Source organism: Oreochromis niloticus, linkage group LG4 (genome assembly GCF_001858045.2).
Source record: "Oreochromis niloticus isolate F11D_XX linkage group LG4, O_niloticus_UMD_NMBU, whole genome shotgun sequence".
Classification (NCBI taxonomy): domain Eukaryota; kingdom Metazoa; phylum Chordata; class Actinopteri; order Cichliformes; family Cichlidae; genus Oreochromis; species Oreochromis niloticus.
This window is the reverse complement of record NC_031969.2, coordinates 14,145,136-14,163,635: the sequence shown is the minus strand read 5'-3', so window position 1 is coordinate 14,163,635 and position 18,500 is coordinate 14,145,136. Positions and strand designations below refer to the sequence as shown.

At 40.8% G+C, this 18,500-nt stretch overlaps 2 protein-coding genes across 6 annotated transcripts; both read left to right on the top strand.

The window, feature by feature from the left end:
* Window positions 1-668: 668 nt before the first annotated feature.
* tmem11 (transmembrane protein 11) lies at window positions 669-4,680 on the top strand. 2 transcript variants are annotated; one of them, XM_005468323.3, is made up of 2 exons: window positions 669-813; window positions 3,600-4,680. In XM_005468323.3, exon 2 carries the CDS (start codon window positions 3,607-3,609, stop codon window positions 4,114-4,116), a length of 510 nt encoding a protein of 169 aa, XP_005468380.1. In that variant the 5' UTR covers window positions 669-813; window positions 3,600-3,606; the 3' UTR covers window positions 4,117-4,680. The 2 variants fall into 2 exon arrangements, with proteins under 2 accessions (XP_005468380.1, XP_003454060.1); XM_003454012.4 differs by lacking the exon at window positions 669-813 and adding an exon at window positions 1,132-1,288.
* Window positions 4,681-10,855: 6,175 nt separating this feature from the next.
* On the top strand, window positions 10,856-18,444 carry dhrs7b (dehydrogenase/reductase (SDR family) member 7B). Of its 4 annotated transcripts, XM_025906902.1 has the most exons (9): window positions 11,401-11,448; window positions 12,522-12,696; window positions 16,055-16,173; window positions 16,270-16,480; window positions 16,653-16,745; window positions 16,844-16,996; window positions 17,394-17,601; window positions 18,093-18,114; window positions 18,228-18,444. In XM_025906902.1, the coding sequence occupies exons 1-7, from the start codon at window positions 11,416-11,418 to the stop codon at window positions 17,597-17,599; spliced, it is 990 nt and encodes a 329-aa protein (XP_025762687.1). In that variant the 5' UTR covers window positions 11,401-11,415; the 3' UTR covers window positions 17,600-17,601; window positions 18,093-18,114; window positions 18,228-18,444. The 4 variants fall into 4 exon arrangements, with proteins under 4 accessions (XP_003454026.1, XP_025762687.1, XP_025762686.1 ...); XM_025906901.1 differs by lacking the exon at window positions 18,093-18,114; XM_003453978.5 differs by lacking the exons at window positions 11,401-11,448; window positions 18,093-18,114; window positions 18,228-18,444 and adding an exon at window positions 10,856-11,008 and having other exon boundaries at window positions 17,394-17,935.
* Window positions 18,445-18,500: the final 56 nt, after the last annotated feature.

Here is an 18,500-nt window from a genome sequence, read left to right as displayed (position 1 = left end):
TTAAATACTTGATCTTCTAACATGTAGATGAACAGTGTAAAAGTAATCGTGTAAGACCTAAAATTAAAGAAAAGGTGGAATTTTTACACTCCACTGAATATCTTTATCAGTCCCACACATCACAGCTACTAATGGAGTAGATTCATGTTCTAGATTACTGATGACAAATATCTGTACGTATATATGTATGTATTGGCGCCATCCAGTGGCAATTTGAAGTTATTAGATATAAATGCTCCCCATTGCTAGCGGGTTAAAACTCGTGGACTGTGTATAAGACAGACACATCCACTGGTTTGAGAAGTCCTGTTTCACAACTTCAAGTTGAGCATGTTGGTTTATTCCTGGTGGTGTTGGTGTCACTGAGCTAATACATTTAATTAAAAAAAAATATATTCAAAAAAGGTAATTGGTACACTGAAAAAGCATGGTACTTGCTAATAACTCAAACTCTGTGGCAGGAACTACTTTCTTTCTCTTGACTTCTTTTAAATTGATAAATCCATCAATTTATTTAACATGTCTACATGTGTTTAAAGCTACAAAATGCACCTTTAAATAGCTTACAGTCCTTATCTGAATAGAAAATTCCTCACTAAATTCTTAAAATTACCAGGCTTAAATATCATTGGAAAGCCACAGCTGTCAATAGCCTTGGTTGATGTGATTCGTGCTGGCACAGCATTTGTTCCCAACCATCTCACATTCCTGAACGTAGCCATTATAGTTGTGACAGCCAGCGCGCGTCAGGTTACAGCACGCGGACAGGCAGCGCGCACGAACACAGCCAGAGCACGCGAGGACACATTATGGGTGAGTACCCAAAGGTCTCCACATAAATCCTATTACAAAACGAGATGACGGAACAATGTGTCATATATTATAACAAACTTGACTATGCATGTAGCCTGTTTGCATTATTATGGGTTTAAATATGTAAATGGAACCGGTATTTTTGCTGCTTAGTTTTGCTGTGCTAACTTCATGGCTCGCCAAATTTAAATAAACATACCTTCATTCAGTTTGTTAAATCTTTTCAGAATGTGTTCTGACCTCCCCAACTGTACCATTATAAAATACGTAAAGGCAGGTACTCTGTCCGAACAGCATCATGGGAATAGTAGTCCGCATTCGAGTTCAACTGGTGAGTCGAACAGAAACTGTATTTTTTTTACACACTACAAAACCCAGAATACTGGGCGCTGTCTTACGTCAACCGCAATCACAGTTGTATCTCCAACATGGCGTCGCTGGGAAGGAGGCGCGGTGTCCCAGTAAGCAGGGAGAGGTCAGTTACTCCACATCTTGGCCATTTAAAGAACATGTTTTAATATGAAGCATTGTTTGGTCGATGACACCACTTGTCAGGTTCCGAACGTGCTTCCCGTTTGGGATTCAGAGTTAAATATCAACGGGAGAAGTCTGGATTTTTTTTTAACCCAGGGTTAGCTCATGTTAGCGGGCTAACGTACACGGCTAGCTGTCGCTAACGAGCAGCTCATGTGATGTTTTGATTATTTCACAGCAAGCGATTGACCGGGAAAAGTTTGGTTTTGCTGCTTGTTGGGGCAAACGGCAGTGCTGTATGTGACTGTCGATGTGCTTCACGGTATTGGCTCGGCTCGGCGTGTTGACCGCCGTGTTTGTCGACCTGCTCGCTCAGTAACTTAGCTGGCCGGTACTCCAACTTTCTGCCAGTCAAGCGAGTTGACTAATGCACCTAACTGAAGTACAACTTTCCCCTTGCTCCGCGAGGCTCAGCCAATTTTCCCTAGTATCTTAATATGTCATAAAAATTCACACCTCCGGTGTGAGAAGCATAGTGTTTAGCGTTTTAAGGTTTGTTTGTTGGTCCAAAAGAAGGCCTTATATTGTAACCATTTGGTACTTTTGGCATTGGATAATTGGGACTTTATGGAAAGCAGCCCCCCCCCAAAGTCTGTGTTTTTAAATGTGGTCATACACATGTTAAGATCTGTGTGCTGTTGGGACACCATTATGATGTTATGATCCCTACTTACAACGGTTGGGTGGTAGGTTGTGGGGGTTTTTTTGTTTTTTGTTTTTTTTTTGGTCTTTTACTTCTTTTGAAATCGTAAATTCAAGAATTTCACTTACAAAAAAAGTCCACACTTTTGATTGAAACATTTTGTTATTTATTCACAACATTTTGCACACCTCATCTAATCTCACTGTCATAGTCAGTTCAACGTGGTGAAACTTTAGTGCCGTCAGTGTAAAAGTCCCGACTAAAACATCAACCAAAACAGTGAATAAAAGTACAGTTTCTCTGACAACAGTTTGTCCAGCTGCCTAATTAATTACTAGAAGAAGATAATGGCATTCAACATCTTATGCATTGGGGACAAATGTGCTAAAGTTAGCTGCAGGTCTGCTGAATCCAGCTTTCAGCTGTCAGATATATGTTGTATGTCATTGGATTAAAAGTGTTCCCATGGCTGTCTGTGCATTTTGCGTTCTCTGCGTGGAATTACGAAAAGCGTAACCACACGTAAGACTGCTTTCAGCCACATGGTCTTGCTCTCATTCTTACTCCAACATCCGATTTAGACTTTTGCAGTGAATCTTTGTAAAGCTTACGTTGCCTATGTAGGTAGGTGGCCAACGCTATTGCCAACACCTTCTGTGCAGTTGTGTCCTGGAGTTTTAGATGCAAAGGCAGCCATGATAGAAACAAATAACGTTCTGAGACTTCTTTTCCTCCTTTGCTGTGGTCAGTTGATTTCAAAGGCAAGTATATTGGTCCTGAAAGGTTTTACATTTCTTCTGTACGTTCTCTAAGCAATCTCCCTCCAGGAATTTGCCTGCCAACTTTGTGTCCTTATATTGAGGCTTTTATAGACATAACATGTAGTTAAATTTCCAGGAAGGTGCACATCAGGATAGAGATTAGGGTTTCAGAGGAGTACACTACGACGTACCTACGGTCTTAACACAGAAGCCTAAATCAATCAAACTGTATTTCAGACATAGTCTGGTACTAAAATTTGGTGCTGATTGAGCAATCAATCAGTTCATTAGTACCAAAATATTTTGGTTGGTGCCTTCAAAAAAGCATTCAGTACCCAGCCCTACTAATTACACTACATATCTTACTTTCAGAAAGTCATGGATATGAAGACATACGTTTAATTAAATAAAGTACAACAAATATTAAATTCACCCCCTGCTTTTTGTTTTTGTGTGTGTGTTTTGTTTTATGATTATTACTGCAGGGGGGGGGGCAGCCAGTCCAATGAGTCCTTCATGCAGACTTATGGTTGGCATTGTAGCTGTTGTGAAGCTGTTGGCAAGCAATTTCAAGCTGAAACTGGGATATTTTAAACATTGGTATTGCTTCCCAAAATCCACACTTACACTCCTGTTATCGACTTAAAACAGTGTTAGAAGTGGGTGAATGAGCCTCTGGTTATTGGTTAGAGAAATATCCTTCCCTTTTATGTTTGTTAGATGGTGACAGAGTGGACATTTCAGCAGGCAGGAAATGGGGAAATACAGTCTTCGCTTAATTAATGTGTGTTTAATGTCATCTGTTCTTACACTCACTGTTCCCTGTCTGTTCCTGTGTTTCTGCACAGGGGTGTGATGGCGGCGTCAGACTGCTACATCGTGCACGAGATCTACAATGGGGAGAATGCACAGGACCAGTTTGAGTATGAGCTGGAGCAGGCGCTGGAGGCCCAGTATAAATACATTGTTATCGAGCCCACGCGGATCGGAGACGAGACGGCCCGTTGGATTACTGTTGGCAACTGCCTGCACAAGACAGCCGTGTTGTCGGGTGCTGCTTGCCTCCTGACGCCACTTTCGCTGCCTGTTGAGTACACGCGCTATGTGGCGTTGCCCGCTGGCGCCCTCAGCGTGGCCTGTGCCGCCCTCTATGGGATTTCGTGGCAGTTTGACCCCTGCTGCAAGTACCAGGTGGAATACGACAGCCAAAAACTCTCGCGGCTGCCCCTGCATACACTGACCTCCTCGACGCCCGTGGTATTGGTACGCAGGGATGACATCCACAGAAAGAGACTCCATAATACGATAGCACTGGCTGCCCTGGCGTATTGCGCCAAGAAGATCTACGAACTCTATGTGGTATGAGTGCACTCTGAAGAGGATTTAAGAACCAACAGAAAAAAAAGGAAAAACGAAACAAAAAAAAAAAAAACCTACCCACCCCCCATGTAAGGGAAAAAAAGTCACAATCAAGTCCAGCATTCAGCTCCACGTGTGGTGGGTGCCTCTTTTTTGAACTTTGATCAGAGGGATATAGTTAAAACTAGAAGGAATTGGGTTTTTTTTCCCTTTTACATTTCCTTTACTTCTATGTGACAACAACTGCACACTTATCTCTGTAGTACACTCAAGCCCCCCCCCACTTTCTCCATCCTTGACACACAACAAGTTAGCGCACAAGGGTATGGCAGCAGTTCCTCCGGACAGAGGTGTATTGGAATAACAATGGACAGACATGTTTTGTGTACCAAGTTCTTTCCCTGTTTTCCTCGTAGTTTTACTGTACCCCTTTCTTGCTGATCAGTACATCACCATTTCATTAAACATTAGGATATTTCAAACTCACTTTTCTGTATTTTATTTTGCTTTTTACATTAAATGGATTCAACACGATGTCCGGGAAGGAGCAAATAGATCCAGCTTCTTTGAGATTGTGTCTTGTTCATGTCTGATTTGAACGAGTGCAAGTAAGGTCTTATCATATTAATAATGGGGATCAATATCCTTTTTTTTTTCCTTTTTTTTTGAAAAACAAAAACCCATGCACACTAATTATGTACAATACTGGTCAAAAATTTGAGAACACCTTTTCCTGTTTTTATTGAAATTCAGGCAGTATAATGTCTCATTGTACTCTTGAATGAAACCAAATAAACAATTGAAGTTTTTTTTTTTTTTTTTTTTTTAAAGAAAATATCAGAAATCATTTATAAATCAAAATGTTTTGATTCATCAAAGCATCCACCTTTGGCAGATATAACAGCTTGTGGCAGTTTCCTCTACCAGGGAAATCAAATATTCTTCTGAAAGTTCTTCCCAACCCTGTTTTAGAAGTTCCCACAAACGTGTGGGACTTGCGTGTTGCTTTGCTTTTATTCTTCTGACAAGTTAACTTAAAACAAACCAAGCTTACCATCTTGTTCTGTTTTTTCTAAGGTAAGTCTGCCCCTGACCACCTTGGTACATACCAAGGTTCTGCATGTTGATGCAGAACCTCGTGGTAGCTGTTTTGGTTCAGGGTGCCTCTCAATCTGTACTAGTCATTCACCCTGGATCCAGCAAAACAGCCCCAGAACATCACACTTCCTCTGCCATGTTTGACATTTGATGTCACACACTGAGGAACCTTCTTTTCCCCTTCTCAACGGCATACAAAAATCCTAAATGATGAACGGAAGATTTCAAATTTTGAAAGTCTTCAGTGGTCCATTGGTGGTGTTTCATGGCCCAGGCAAGCCTTTCTTTTTTCTTATTCTGACGTCAAAGCAGTGGGTGCCTTGCTGCAACTTGACTTGTCAAACCTGTATCTCAAAGTTTGCTTTTTACAGTCGAAACTGAGACTTGCTTACTATTAAGCTATGGTCCCGTGAGCCACCTATCACTCTAGCTGTTGAGTCTGTCTTGTCTTCTGATTTTGTTGTGGCTTTGGGTTCTGCAGACCTCTTCCTGTCAGTTTCCCTCAGTGCCTTTTGATGGTAAAAGAGACTGTAATCACTGATACATTGCCTTTCTTCACAATTTCTCTGAAGGAAAAACCTACACTTTTATGTTATGATGGTTTGTCTCTTCTATTGTTAATTGCCTTTTTCCTCACCATTTTTCTAGCCAAAATGTTACTTTCTGTAATACAATACTGTTTAAATAATGCTTACAAGTGTATGATGCCACAGTGTACCAACACTACTTTTATGTAGACTCAGGAGGTTGTAAGTAATCAAGAAAAGTTGGGACACCTGTAGGAACCAACTTTCAAGTCTTGATCAACTTCGGTTGCTGCAGAACCTCTGGCAGGTTACCATTTACCTTTATACCACTTCGAGCTATTCATGTGGACTTGAACTGCTTGAATTTCAGTTAATAAACTAGAAGAACTGGGGTATTTTAAAACTTTTGACCAGTAGTGTCTACATTAAATAATTAAAAGACAAAATTAAGACTGTTTGAGTCAACAGATAAAACAGAGTGAAGTTTATGTGTGTTGTCACGGTTTCGCTTCTTTCGAGATACTGATCACTGTAAATCAATACAAAGTTTTTGTGAGTGATCACCTTTGTCCTACTGATGAAAGATTTCCAGTTCCCAAATAACGTCATGAGGATGGAAATGATCGTATGTTGTTCCTTTTGCAGTCACCACCTTTCAACCCATTTCAACAATGTGTGTGACATTTTGGACTGACACAGAACTGACACATCAGAAAGTCATATAATGGAACATTTTTTTGGAAACAGTTAATGTTGGAAACATTAACTCTAAAGGTATTCCCACCTGTAGAGTTTCAGAGAGCTCGAGACTCAAGTATAAGGTGGATTGAGGCTCTTCTGGTGGCACATAGTGGCCCAAAACCTTAATAAGTGGCACTTAATAAAGTAGCTTGCTGTGTGCATTTTTTTTTTTTTTTTAATTTGCCATTTGTCTATTTAACCTATAGTAAAAAAAAATAATAATAACATGAAGTGAAGCAGAAGTTGTAACTGCATGAGGCAAATGCAGTTAAATATTAAGTAACAGTATGTTAAAGGAGATTTTATATTAAACTGTTTAATAATGTACCTCTGTTCTTAAATTTTCGGGAGACAAAAAGTAAATTTGGAAGCTTTTCAGAATATCATAAATTTCTTTAGTTTGTTTCTAATATTGATCTGATAACATAACACAGTTGCTGAATATTTGTTGGTTCCACTTCCATGAAAAGAATCTCCTGCTCCACCATCTCAAAGGTGCTCTTTTGTATTGAGATCTGGTCACTGAAAAGGTCATTTGAGAACAAATAACTTATTCTCATGTTTAAGAAACCAGTTTGAGATGATTTGATTTGAGCTTTGTGAAATGAACTGTTAATCGTGCTGGAAGCAGCCATCAGAAAATGAAAAAACTTCACAGGATGGACATGCTCAACAACAGGTAAGCTGTGGCATTTAGATAATGGTCACTTGGTACTAAGAAAACCCCAAAGTGTGTCCAAAAAATAACCCTCACACCATTACACCACCACCAACAGGCTGATTTGGTAATATAGGGCACGATGAATACATGATTTATAGCATCAACATTTCTCCAGTCTGTTGTCCAGTTTGTTGGACCTGTGTGAACTTTAGCCTCAGTTTCCTGTTCTTAGCTGACCAGAGTGGCACCCAGCGTGGTCTTCTGCTGCTGTAATGCATCTGCTTCAAGTTTCAACATGTAGTCAGAGATGCTCTTCTGCATACCTTGGTTGTAACAAGTGGTTATTTCAGTCACTGCTGCCCTCCTATCAGTTGGAAGCAGATTGGCCATTCTCTGACCACAACAAGCCATTTCTCCTTCTCAGACTGTTCTCTGTAAACCCTAGAGATGGTTATGTGGAATAATCTGCATAGATCAGCAGTTTCTGAAATACTCAGACAATCAGGAACCAACAATTATGCCCCATTCAGAGTAAGTAAATCACCTTTCTCCCCCATTCTAATGCTCAGTTTGAACTTCAACAGGTTGTCTTGACCACGTCTCCATGCCTAAAGTTGCTGCCATGTCTTTTGCTAATTAAATATTTGCGTTAAAGAGCGGTTACGCTGGTGTAGCTAAGGAAGTTATCCTAAAATTGCTTGTTTTTCCAAATGTCAGAGTGATGCTTTGCTAAAATGTGTGTTTTTTGGTTTTGTTTTTGTTTTGTTTTTCAAGTGTTGTACAGAGTGGACGTAAATGCCTCAGACAACTGAGACCTAAATCCTTGGAAATTCAGGGAGAGTCGGTTAGCAAGGTTTTTATTCATACAGACTTTTCACACTCAGCCTTGAGGTGTTTTCGCTCTTGGGTCTGGAAAAACCATAACTATTTCCAAATCATAGTCCTTAACCTCCTCAGCTAGTTTGAACCTAAAGGCAAGTGGTCTGAGACAACCTCATTAGTTTGCAGGTTTGTGACCAGAGCAGGCTAATTATTTGCCAGCTGACCTGGCACGGTACCAGTGGCTTCCAACAGCAGTTTACATACTTAAGATGTCTGTGAAGGTTCTCAATCAGGTCATCGTAGTCTAAGGAGCTTGAAAAGAAAAGCATCTGGACTTCTTTAAATTGCTTGAAGATGTTTCACCTCTCATCCGAGAAACTTCTTCAGTTCTAGGGTCAAATGGTGGAGAATCCCAGATTTAAGCCCTGTGGGAGTGTCCCCCCAAGAGGGACAATGGCCTAGTAATGATCCTCTACCTAATCACATGAGCCAAGTCTAAAGGGAAAAAAGTAACAATATAAACTGATAACACATTTGAAGGTGCAGACTGGTTAAGAAGCAGTTTTTCAGTTAAAGATTTTTTACATTTTCTTTGGGTTACATGAGGGCCCTGAGGGCTCACCCAGCACCCAGCACCCATAGGAAAAGATTTAAACAGCGACACTGAAAACTGACTTACAAACAGGTTAGAGGCTCCACCCATAGAAGACCTGCAGGGAAAGATTTAATTAAAGACGCATCAACAACTATAACAAAAAAAAAAAAATCCTATAAGGCACGATTTAAAAAAAACAAAACAGTTATAGTCCCTCTTTACAACACCACACAGGTTGGAAACTAATTCTTGCAAGAATAATGCTTTCTACATAATTTCTCCCGGGGATCAATAAACTTTTCTGATTCTGATTCTGAAAGTCCAGATCACAATCCACACAATGGTGTATTCTTGGTATCCTTGTGAAATGTGTTGGATCTCAAATGTGGCCGGAACTCACATCTACATCAGAAGTCACATGAGATGAGAAACCGTACCTTGATTTGATTTATACATCAAAGGAAAGGTTGTACTGTCAACCAATCCTGCCTGTTTGGCTCTTGGTGTTGTTACAGCTGTTGTCAGAGGTTTACATAAACTCCTCATGGGCATGAATGTTATGGTAATTTGGGGCTTTTGATGATTTCTTTGAACTGTTTTTTTTTTTTTTCCCCCAGGATGGAATGATTGTCCAGCATACATTTTTAATCCCTTAAAAAAAAACAAAAATTGGGTGCACGGGCTTGAATTTACTTTGGACTTTACTCTAATCCACACAGGGTATACATGCAAGTATACATGCAGCCTCAAATATCTACATAGACTCACTTAAATCTTGAAGGTTCTACATTGTTGTTTAACTTGACATTGTGAAATTTAAGTTGGGCTGATTAACTTCTCATTAGTGACCATGACTGACTACAACTGGTGGTTTCTCTTTGCCAGCATCAACTGGAAACTACTAGAACACCAGCATCACTGTCCACAGTGAAGTGAGTTTTACATTGCCATTGACTGAGAGGGTGCTGACCAAGAAAGAAGCCCCTAGTCCAAAATTAGCACCTTTCAACTGTCTGAAATTTTGCAGCTGCCCACTATTTGGACAAACCAAATGCCTTATAGAGAAAAGAATTTTATGGTCAGACGAGAGAAAGATTGACCTATTTGGCAACAATGACAAGAGGTATGTTCGGGGCAGTAATTTTGAGTCTTTAAAACCTAGTAACAGTGTTAACCAGGGTGGTAGCATCATCCTCTGGGTCGTTTTCCTGCCAGTGGTACTGGTACATTGCACAAAGTGGATGAAATAATACAGATGGAGGACGATCTCCAAATTCTGTAACTTAACAGCTAGATGGTGGAAACCTGGACACAGGTGGGTGTTTCAGTAGGGCAATGATCCCAAACACAAATCAAACTGGTTTGGAATAGACACTACACTTCTGGAATGGTCGTCCCAAAGTCCTGAACTCAACCCTACTGAAAATGTGTGGACTAAGCTTTAAAAGCGTAGTCGATAGCTACCAAAAGCATCTGGTTGAAGTGCAACTTACTAAAGGACATTTAACCAAATATTACTGGGGGTGTATGTATATATTTGGGCCTATATATACTTTTGGCCCTGTGTGGATTAGAGAAAATCCAGAATAAATAAGTCTTTTTTTAAAAGTCATTAAAGATATACGCTGTACAATCATCCCTTGAAAAAAAAAAATTACATTAAAATAATTTATAATTATATTTATGAAGCACTAATTTTAACTCGCAACAGCCTTAGAGGTACATACTTTTGACCTCGTGTAACCTTGGATTAGAGAAAGTTCAAAACCAATTCAAACATGTATACCTAATTTTTGTTTATTTTAAAGAAATTAAAGATGTATGCTGTACAATCATTTCACCCAGGACAATTCAAAGAGATCATGAAATTAAAGTCCATGGTGAGTGCCTGTAAACCTCTGACCTCAGCTGTATTTATTCACACTCAGGATGTCTGCATAACTCTGAGTCAGCTTCCTGTGTTTGTAATGCAATTTCCATTCTGAACTTCTGAAGAATATGACCCTGACAAATACCCTACATTTTGTAATAAATAATCAAAATAAAGCAAAATAAAACTAAAAATTTTTAAATAATTAAAAAAAAACCTGAAATGAGATATAGAGGATGCTTCTAATGATCATGTAGCAATGACGAAGATAGCAGCAGATTAAATAGGCACTAGTGGTTTAAAAGGATCTCTAAATATAAATGTAAAGCGTTAATATAGCAAATTATCGAATTATGAGTTTTACGAGAAATAATAGCTTATTTTCTTTTTTGTTAATCATTTGAAAGGGCCCATTTTGTTAAGTGCACACTCCAGATCAGACGGTGGCGCTAAAGCGACCAAAAGCTGTTTTTCTAACCGTCAGTAAAGTCAAAACAGAAGGAAGAAGATCAGCTAAAAGAAGAGGAGGAGGACCTACTCTTCACTGCCACATTACTGCTGCTCTGCTCAGCAGGACAGCTCAGGTGAGACCTGTAAAAAACGGAACTACAAACCAACACTTGGTGGTTTGTGCTAGAGATGCTAGCTGTTGTTAGCTTTAGCCTCAGTAGCTGTTATTTTGACTCTGTCTGCGCAGAACAAGCTAGTGCTAAACCCAGTGTGTGCATGTGCAAGGTGTTCACCTGACATACTGTAACTGTACTTTTGAACCCTGCGATTATTAATGTGCTAAGTGATTAATGTATTTAGTTAACATTTGCTTAATAAGTTTGTCCGAAGTCTGGTGATATCAAGTTATTGGTTGTTGCTAGCACGTGGGTCTTAACTGGTTAAGAAGATAAAGGAAGATGCATAACTCCTACTGTTCTTATTACAATGAAAAACCCCATTAATTTTCCCCTTTTTGGCTGTATGGGTGTTTATTATTGTCATGCTGGTAGTTGCATTCAGATGGACTTTAAAGGTACAGTAAGTCATTTCTTATAAGGTATTTACTGGAAAAAAAACTTGTACTCATAAATTTACATTGATTAATGTGTAATTATAAACTCCAACAAATTGATTAGTTATTTTAAACTTAGAATTAATCTATGAAAACATAGAACATAGGAGCTGGCACCAGGTTGTGGAAGCCCCCATGTTGTCCATGCATCCTGAGTACAGTGGCTGTCATGGACATCACCATATTATGTATGTGGCTAGAAACCAGCCATGTATGTGGTACACCAAGGCGAAGAGAACTCTTGGGTGTTCGCATGCTCTGTAGGCTAATTTTAATCCATGCCTGGACCTTCAGACTCAAGATATGAAGGATCGTGTGTGTGTTTTTATCATCTGAGAAGGGGTCCCCTTCAACAAGGAGCAAAGACACTTGTCCTACAGCAGCCACTGTAACTGGGATTTTGCACTTGAATTACGAGGGGTAACATAACAGAATACAATCTGTAATCTACTGACATCTTCTGTTGAGATTTTCCACAAGGTACCATTAAAGCAGGAGTCTCCAACTCCAGGCCTCGAAGGCCGGTGTCCTGCAGGTTTTAGATATAACCGTGGGTCAACACACCTGAATCACATGATTAGTTTGTTACCAGGCCTCTGGAGAACTTCAGGACATGTTGAGGAGGTCATTTAGCCGTTTGAATCAGCTGTGTTGGACCAAGGACACATCTAAAACCTGCAGGAGACCAGCCCTCGAGGCTTGGAGTTGGAGACCCCTGCTTTAAGATTTCCACAGAGAGAAGACCTGAAGAAAACACAAAGTCACACTGTAGCGTGTTTGTGCTCACAAAAGCATAATTAGTATTTAATCAGTCATAATGATGATAGGAGCCTGACTTAAAAAAAATAAACACAGATATTCAATTATTTGTTTTTGATGAATTATATATATTTTTTTTTTAAAAGCTGTAAATAAAGTAATGTTTTACATGTGAACAAAGCGACTGACCAGGATAAATTGTGCTTAATTCAGTAACTTCTCTTGCATTTGGATTTATTGTTCTTCTTCTTTTTTTTTTTTTGTTCTACCTGCAGGTAGCTGGTGATTGCCAAGTAATGGAGCGTGTGATGGGAGGAGGAATGCTACCGGTGGTTTTAACAAGTTTGGGAGTCGTATTGCTGTACCGGATACTTGTACGTCTCAGAAAAGGAGCTTCAGTCCAAGGTGCTGTGGTGGTCATAACTGGGGCCAGCTCTGGACTCGGGAAAGGTCAGCCTCTATTCATTCATTTCAGTTTACATGTGCAAACTCTCTAAACCATACTGCTTTAGTGCTAGTAGGCTTTTATTAAGATAATGTGCAATCTCATGCTTCAGTGTTGTTGTGCAGATGCCAACATGTAGTTGTAGTTCTTTATCAGATCTGGACATTGTACTGCCCGTTGGTTGTCTCGGTCCGGTCTGCGTGCGGTCAATGGGAAATTAGGATTTAAACATGTATACATATACATGAATCATTTTGTCCCATTTCAGACACTAAACACTCTTTGATAAATTCCTGGTCAGAGAGTGGATTCCTGATTTTTGTGGGAAACCACATTACAACTTTGTCGCTTTTATTTTGAAGATGAATGCTATTTCTTTACTTTACAAACACATGTTTGTGAGCGAATGCAGCTCCTCTGTAAGTCTGCCTGATCATGTGTTTCTGAGAGTTTCTAGCCCCGAAAGACGTCAGCTGACCTTTAAAGTAGGAAAGATTGATGTGGAGTGTAGAATTTTTAACAGGACGTAGACTTCTAAATATTTATTTACTGAAGTCAGAGGTAAAGCTGTGTGTTTAGTTTGTGGAGAGCAGATTGCTTTGTTTAAGGATTACAGATTGAATCCCCTTTGTGAAACTAAATAGACAGAGAAATACAAGAAATTGACTAAGAGCTGGACTGTTGCTAGCAAAGCTGCGAAAAGCAACAAGGACTTTTCACTAAGCTTCACACATCCGGGGATGGAGCAGGCAAGACCAGCTTTGTGATTTCAAACAAAATTGCAAAAACAAAGGAAGCTATCCTCTGAGGAGTTTATCAAAGAGTGCTTGGTGGCTGTGGATGAGAGTTTTGATGATCCAGCCCTGTTAATGAACTTTGTACTTGGGACAATGAAAAGTTTAGCAGTCACAGGCTCAGTAAAAGGGACTATCAAAGTATTTGTTTGTGAACAACTGACACCTGTCAAAATCAGACAGGGAAAAATGTGGGAGTTTTAAAGCAGATGCAAGATAAAGTGACTGAAATGAAGCCAGAAGTGAACTTGGTGTTTTTTCGCTGAACCGTACAGCAGAAGGTGTTGTGCAAGTCAGTGAACCATGGTGTTGGTGTTGTAACTAAAACCGTTAACTTCAGTTTGTTTCACTGTTGATTCACTTGATGCACTTGTAGAAACTCAAGACAGACTAGATTCCTGTAGCTGAGCAAGAAAAAATAATTCAAAATAGCAATAGCACTTTTTTTAAAATAAAGTTGTCTTTTAAGTTTTGCAAAAACGTGCACATTTTGTGCACAATTGTTTTGGGGAATGTTTATTATATCATGATAAAAATGTTGGCAGTTTTCTTCTATGCTTATTCCAATTTTAATTCATTTATTTAAAAGGATCAGTGCAGTTTAACATAGTTCAAATATGGAGCATGAAACTGATGTGCTGCACATAAAGTTTATAGCTAATTTACAACCCCAACAAACACCATAATACACGATACATACAAACCAAAAAAATAAATGCACATAGTGTAAAATATGGTCTAAAAAGAAAGAGAGAGAGAAATGAAAATTATTTCTAAAAGTATGGTTCAACTTGATTTCAATGGGAAGTGTTCACAGGGAATATGTCTGTGAAGGTTCTCAGTCATCCAGGTCATCGTAGTCAAAGGAGTTTGCAAAGAAAAGCGTCTGGACTTCTTTAAGTTGCTTGAAGACGTTTCACCTCTCATCCGAGAAGCTTCTTCAGTTCTAAGGTCAAATGGCCGAGAGTCCCAGATTTAAACCCAGTGGGAGTATCCCCCCCAATGAGGGACAAAGGACCCCCTGGTGATCCTCTAATCACATGCGCCAAGGTGTGAAAGCGGGTGTGGGACCTAATCAGCCAGGGTTTCGGGTGAGCCCATTGTGAAACCTGGCCCCACCTTGTCATGTGAATTCCTGAGGTCAGATGGCCCAGGATGTGAGTGGGCGTTAAGGCGTCTGGGGAGGGAACTCAAAACTGGATTATAGATGGCAGACAGTTGGTGTCGTAAACCACCGCCTCTGTTCAAAGATGGTCGCTCACAGTGGACATAGATGACCTCTTTCACTCCTCTTTCAAACCATCTGTCCTCTCTGTCCAATATGTGAACATTGGCATCCTCAAAAGAGTGACCTTTATCCTTAAGATGCAGATGGACTGCTGAGTCTTGTCCTGTGGAGGTGGCTCTTCTATGTTGTGCCATGCGCTTGTGAAGTGGCTGTTTGGTCTCTCCAATGTAGAGGTCTGGGCATTCCTCGCTGCACTGTACAGCATACACCACGTTGTTCAGTCTGTGTTTTGGAGTTTTGTCTTTCGGGTGAACCAGTTTGTGTCTGAGTGTGTTGCTGGGTCTGAAGTACACTGGGATGTCGTGCTTGGAGAAAACTCTCCTGAGTTTCTCTGATACACCGGCTACATAGGGGATGACAATGTTGTTGCGTCTGTCAAACTGGTTCACCCGAAAGACAAAACTCCAAAACACAGACTGAATAACGTGGTGTATGCTGTACAGTGCAGCGAGGAATGCCCAGACCTCTACATTGGAGAGACCAAACAGCCACTTCACAAGCGCATGGCACAACATAGAAGAGCCACCTCCACAGGACAAGACTCAGCAGTCCATCTGCATCTTAAGGATAAAGGTCACTCTTTTGAGGATGCCAATGTTCACATATTGGACAGAGAGGACAGATGGTTTGAAAGAGGAGTGAAAGAGGCCATCTATGTCCACTGTGAGCGACCATCTTTGAACAGAGGCGGTGGTTTACGACACCAACTGTCTGCCATCTATAATCCAGTTTTGAGTTCCCTCCCCAGACGCCTTAACGCCCACTCACATCCTGGGCCATCTGACCTCAGGAATTCACATGACAAGGTGGGGCCAGGTTTCACAATGGGCTCACCCGAAACCCTGGCTGATTAGGTCCCACACCCGCTTTCACACCTTGGCGCATGTGATTAGAGGATCACCAGGGGGTCCTTTGTCCCTCATTGGGGGGGATACTCCCACTGGGTTTAAATCTGGGACTCTCGGCCATTTGACCTTAGAACTGAAGAAGCTTCTCGGATGAGAGGTGAAACGTCTTCAAGCAACTTAAAGAAGTCCAGACGCTTTTCTTTGCAAACTCCTTTGACTTCACAGGGAATAGTGATTGTCCGTTTTCACTGCATAATTGTAGCACCTGCTCTTACCAGGAGCACTTTATAAAGAGGTATTGAGCAGATTTGAGTTCAGCTTACTGGTGTGGCTCTCTGCAGCAGTCCCAGTTTCTAATGTGGCCTCTTGGGAAAATGAATTACCCACCCCTGGTTTATGCTGAGTAATCTACAACGAGAATTTTGCATTGTAGAGTGTGCCCGGGTCTTCCACGCTGCAGGTGCACGGCTTGTGCTGTGTGGACGTGACGCAGCTCGCCTGCAGCAGGTGGTCCAAGAGCTAACAGCAAGTTCAGCAAACACACAGAAGCAGGTATGTATACACACACACACGAGGAGTAACACAATAAAGTCTTGTCTGTCTGAACTATAGCTTTTAGTGTTTTGTTTTGCTTTGGTTATCCATCAGACGCACACTCCCTGTACTGTTGTCTTCGACCTGGCTAAAACGGACACGGTGGAGAGAGCTGCAGAAGAGATTCTGAAATGTTACGGACAAGTGGACATCCTCATTAATAATGCTGGAATCAGTTACCGTGGCAATATACTAGAGACTCACATTTCAGTTCAGCGGGATGTTATGGAGACCAATTACTTTGGACCCGTTGCTCTTACACAAGGTTTGTGTAACCTTGTTGGTTTCAGCGTACCGGATGTTTTCATTTATTTTGGCTTGTGGTTGAAAGAGCCGAGCTAAATGTGAGGTTAATAAGTCATTTATGTAGAGATTTAGCTGAAGATTATCAAGAATATGAGTCAGCCCTTCCTCTTTTTTCTTTCCTCTCTCCACAGCTCTCCTGCCTTCCATGGTTCGCCGATGCAGCGGCCATATCGTAGTGATTAGCAGCGTCCAGGGGAAGATAGCCATTCCTTACCGATCAGCCTGTAAGTCGTCTTTCATTAATGCAAACAAACACAAGATGACTTTGCCAGCAGGAGGATGGTAACTAAAGCAAGACTCTGATTTGTCCCATGCTGGTCAGATGCCGCCTCCAAGCACGCCACCCAGGCCTACTTCGACTGCTTGCGCGCAGAGATCGAGCGCTACGGGATCCCAGTGACTGTGATCAGCCCCGGGTACATCCGAACCAACCTCTCGGTCAACGCCGTCACAGGAGATGGATCCAAGTATGGAGGTGAGGCAGTGAGAGGATTGGTAGGGGATGGAACAAAACAGTACCAGTAGCAGTTTTAAGAGTCGGCTGATAATAAGTGATAAATCTGAGAGTTGTTAAGGTGGTGTCGGAATGTGTGTGGATCTTTGATGCCAGCTGTGATTTTGCTGGGTTTTCTTTCTGAATTTCTGGCCACATAAGGAAACGACTACAAGCCAAATGGATTTTTATAATAAAAGTAAGAAGCAACATGACCCCAGTAATTTATTAGTTATAAGTTATTGTAGGGTCTTTCTTACCTTACATTAAAAAAGCACCTTGAGGCAACTGCTGTTGTGATTTGGAATTAATTGAAGTTATATGTATTCTCTTGTATCAATGATGCAACACGTCTCTTGTCTTTGCAACTACCACTCAGTATTGGACAGAACTACAGCTACGGGCTGGGACCCCAGGGACGTGGCGCGGGAAGTCCTAAAGGCTGTTCGTCAGCGAAGTAAAGATGTGGTTTTGGCCGGCCCTCTGCCCACCGCTGCAGTCTACCTCCGCACACTCTGGCCTGCGCTTTTCTTCAAGCTCATGTCCTCGCGCGCTCGCAAGGAGCAGAAACCTAAGGACGAGTGATGGTATGAACTGTTTGAGCTGGAGAGGTCTAGGATCTAAAATAAGCAAGACTTTGGAGGAAATGATGACCATGTTTTATAACATCTGTGACAGATCTGGAGTGTTTTTTAATACTATTCATTGTTTAATGTCTAATTTACATGTTGATATTGTCATGTCTGAAAGAAAAACCTTTAGCCTTCCCACCAACAACAACAAAAATCATTGGCAAAAGCTTGCAGTATCACATTTTGCAGACTGGTGAGAAGAGACTGTTTAATTTGTAAACTCAACCATAACTCGGAGACTCCTGATGCCAACAGAACAACTTAAATAAACCAAACTGTGGTAAATGGATCATGTCTGATGTTTTGGCAGAATGTCTACCCACAACTGTGTCACTTACTCTCCTTCAAAATATCTACTGTGGTTACAAAATCAACCTTTGCCAACAATTTCTCATTGAAAAATGGTGCAGCACCCAACATGTTTCTGGGTCATATTTTCCATGCAGTATGCAGAGCACATCACCGAAAGTGAGTCACTTCAGCACACGTACATGCAGTTTTTGTTTCCAGCTAATATTCTTTGTCACTTTAAAGTGTGATCTGGATTGGAATTATGAGCGTGATTGTATTTTTGTTATCAGGAGCAGTGAGGGATTCAGTGTGGAGTCTGCAGATAAACCACTCATCCATCTCTGGAAGGGCTGACAAACCTGTCAGAAACAAGCCCAAGGCCAAAGACCGAACTTTGTACAAACTGCTGTGTATCCCCCGCCCCCCCGCACACGGTGAATACAAGAAAACAGGCAGGTTTTTATAACTCTTTATACACAGAATAAAACACCTTTTACAAACTGAAAACTTTTTTTTCTCCTTTCTTGGATGTCACCTTAAATTAAACAAAAAAAAAAAAAAAA

Excerpts from the sequence above, each read along its gene's own strand:
- tmem11 (XM_003454012.4), top strand. The coding sequence starts at position 1,242 with ATGGCGTCGCTGGGAAGGAGGCGCGGTGTCCCAGTAAGCAGGGAGAG. Across the intron at positions 1,289-3,599 it reads GTCCCAGTAAGCAGGGAGAG|GGGTGTGATGGCGGCGTCAG; the intron begins GTCAGTTACTCC and ends GTTTCTGCACAG.
- dhrs7b (XM_025906901.1), top strand. The coding sequence starts at position 11,416 with ATGCTGGTAGTTGCATTCAGATGGACTTTAAAG. Across the intron at positions 16,481-16,652 it reads ACCCGTTGCTCTTACACAAG|CTCTCCTGCCTTCCATGGTT; the intron begins GTTTGTGTAACC and ends CTCTCTCCACAG. Across the intron at positions 16,997-17,393 it reads AGATGGATCCAAGTATGGAG|TATTGGACAGAACTACAGCT; the intron begins GTGAGGCAGTGA and ends ACTACCACTCAG.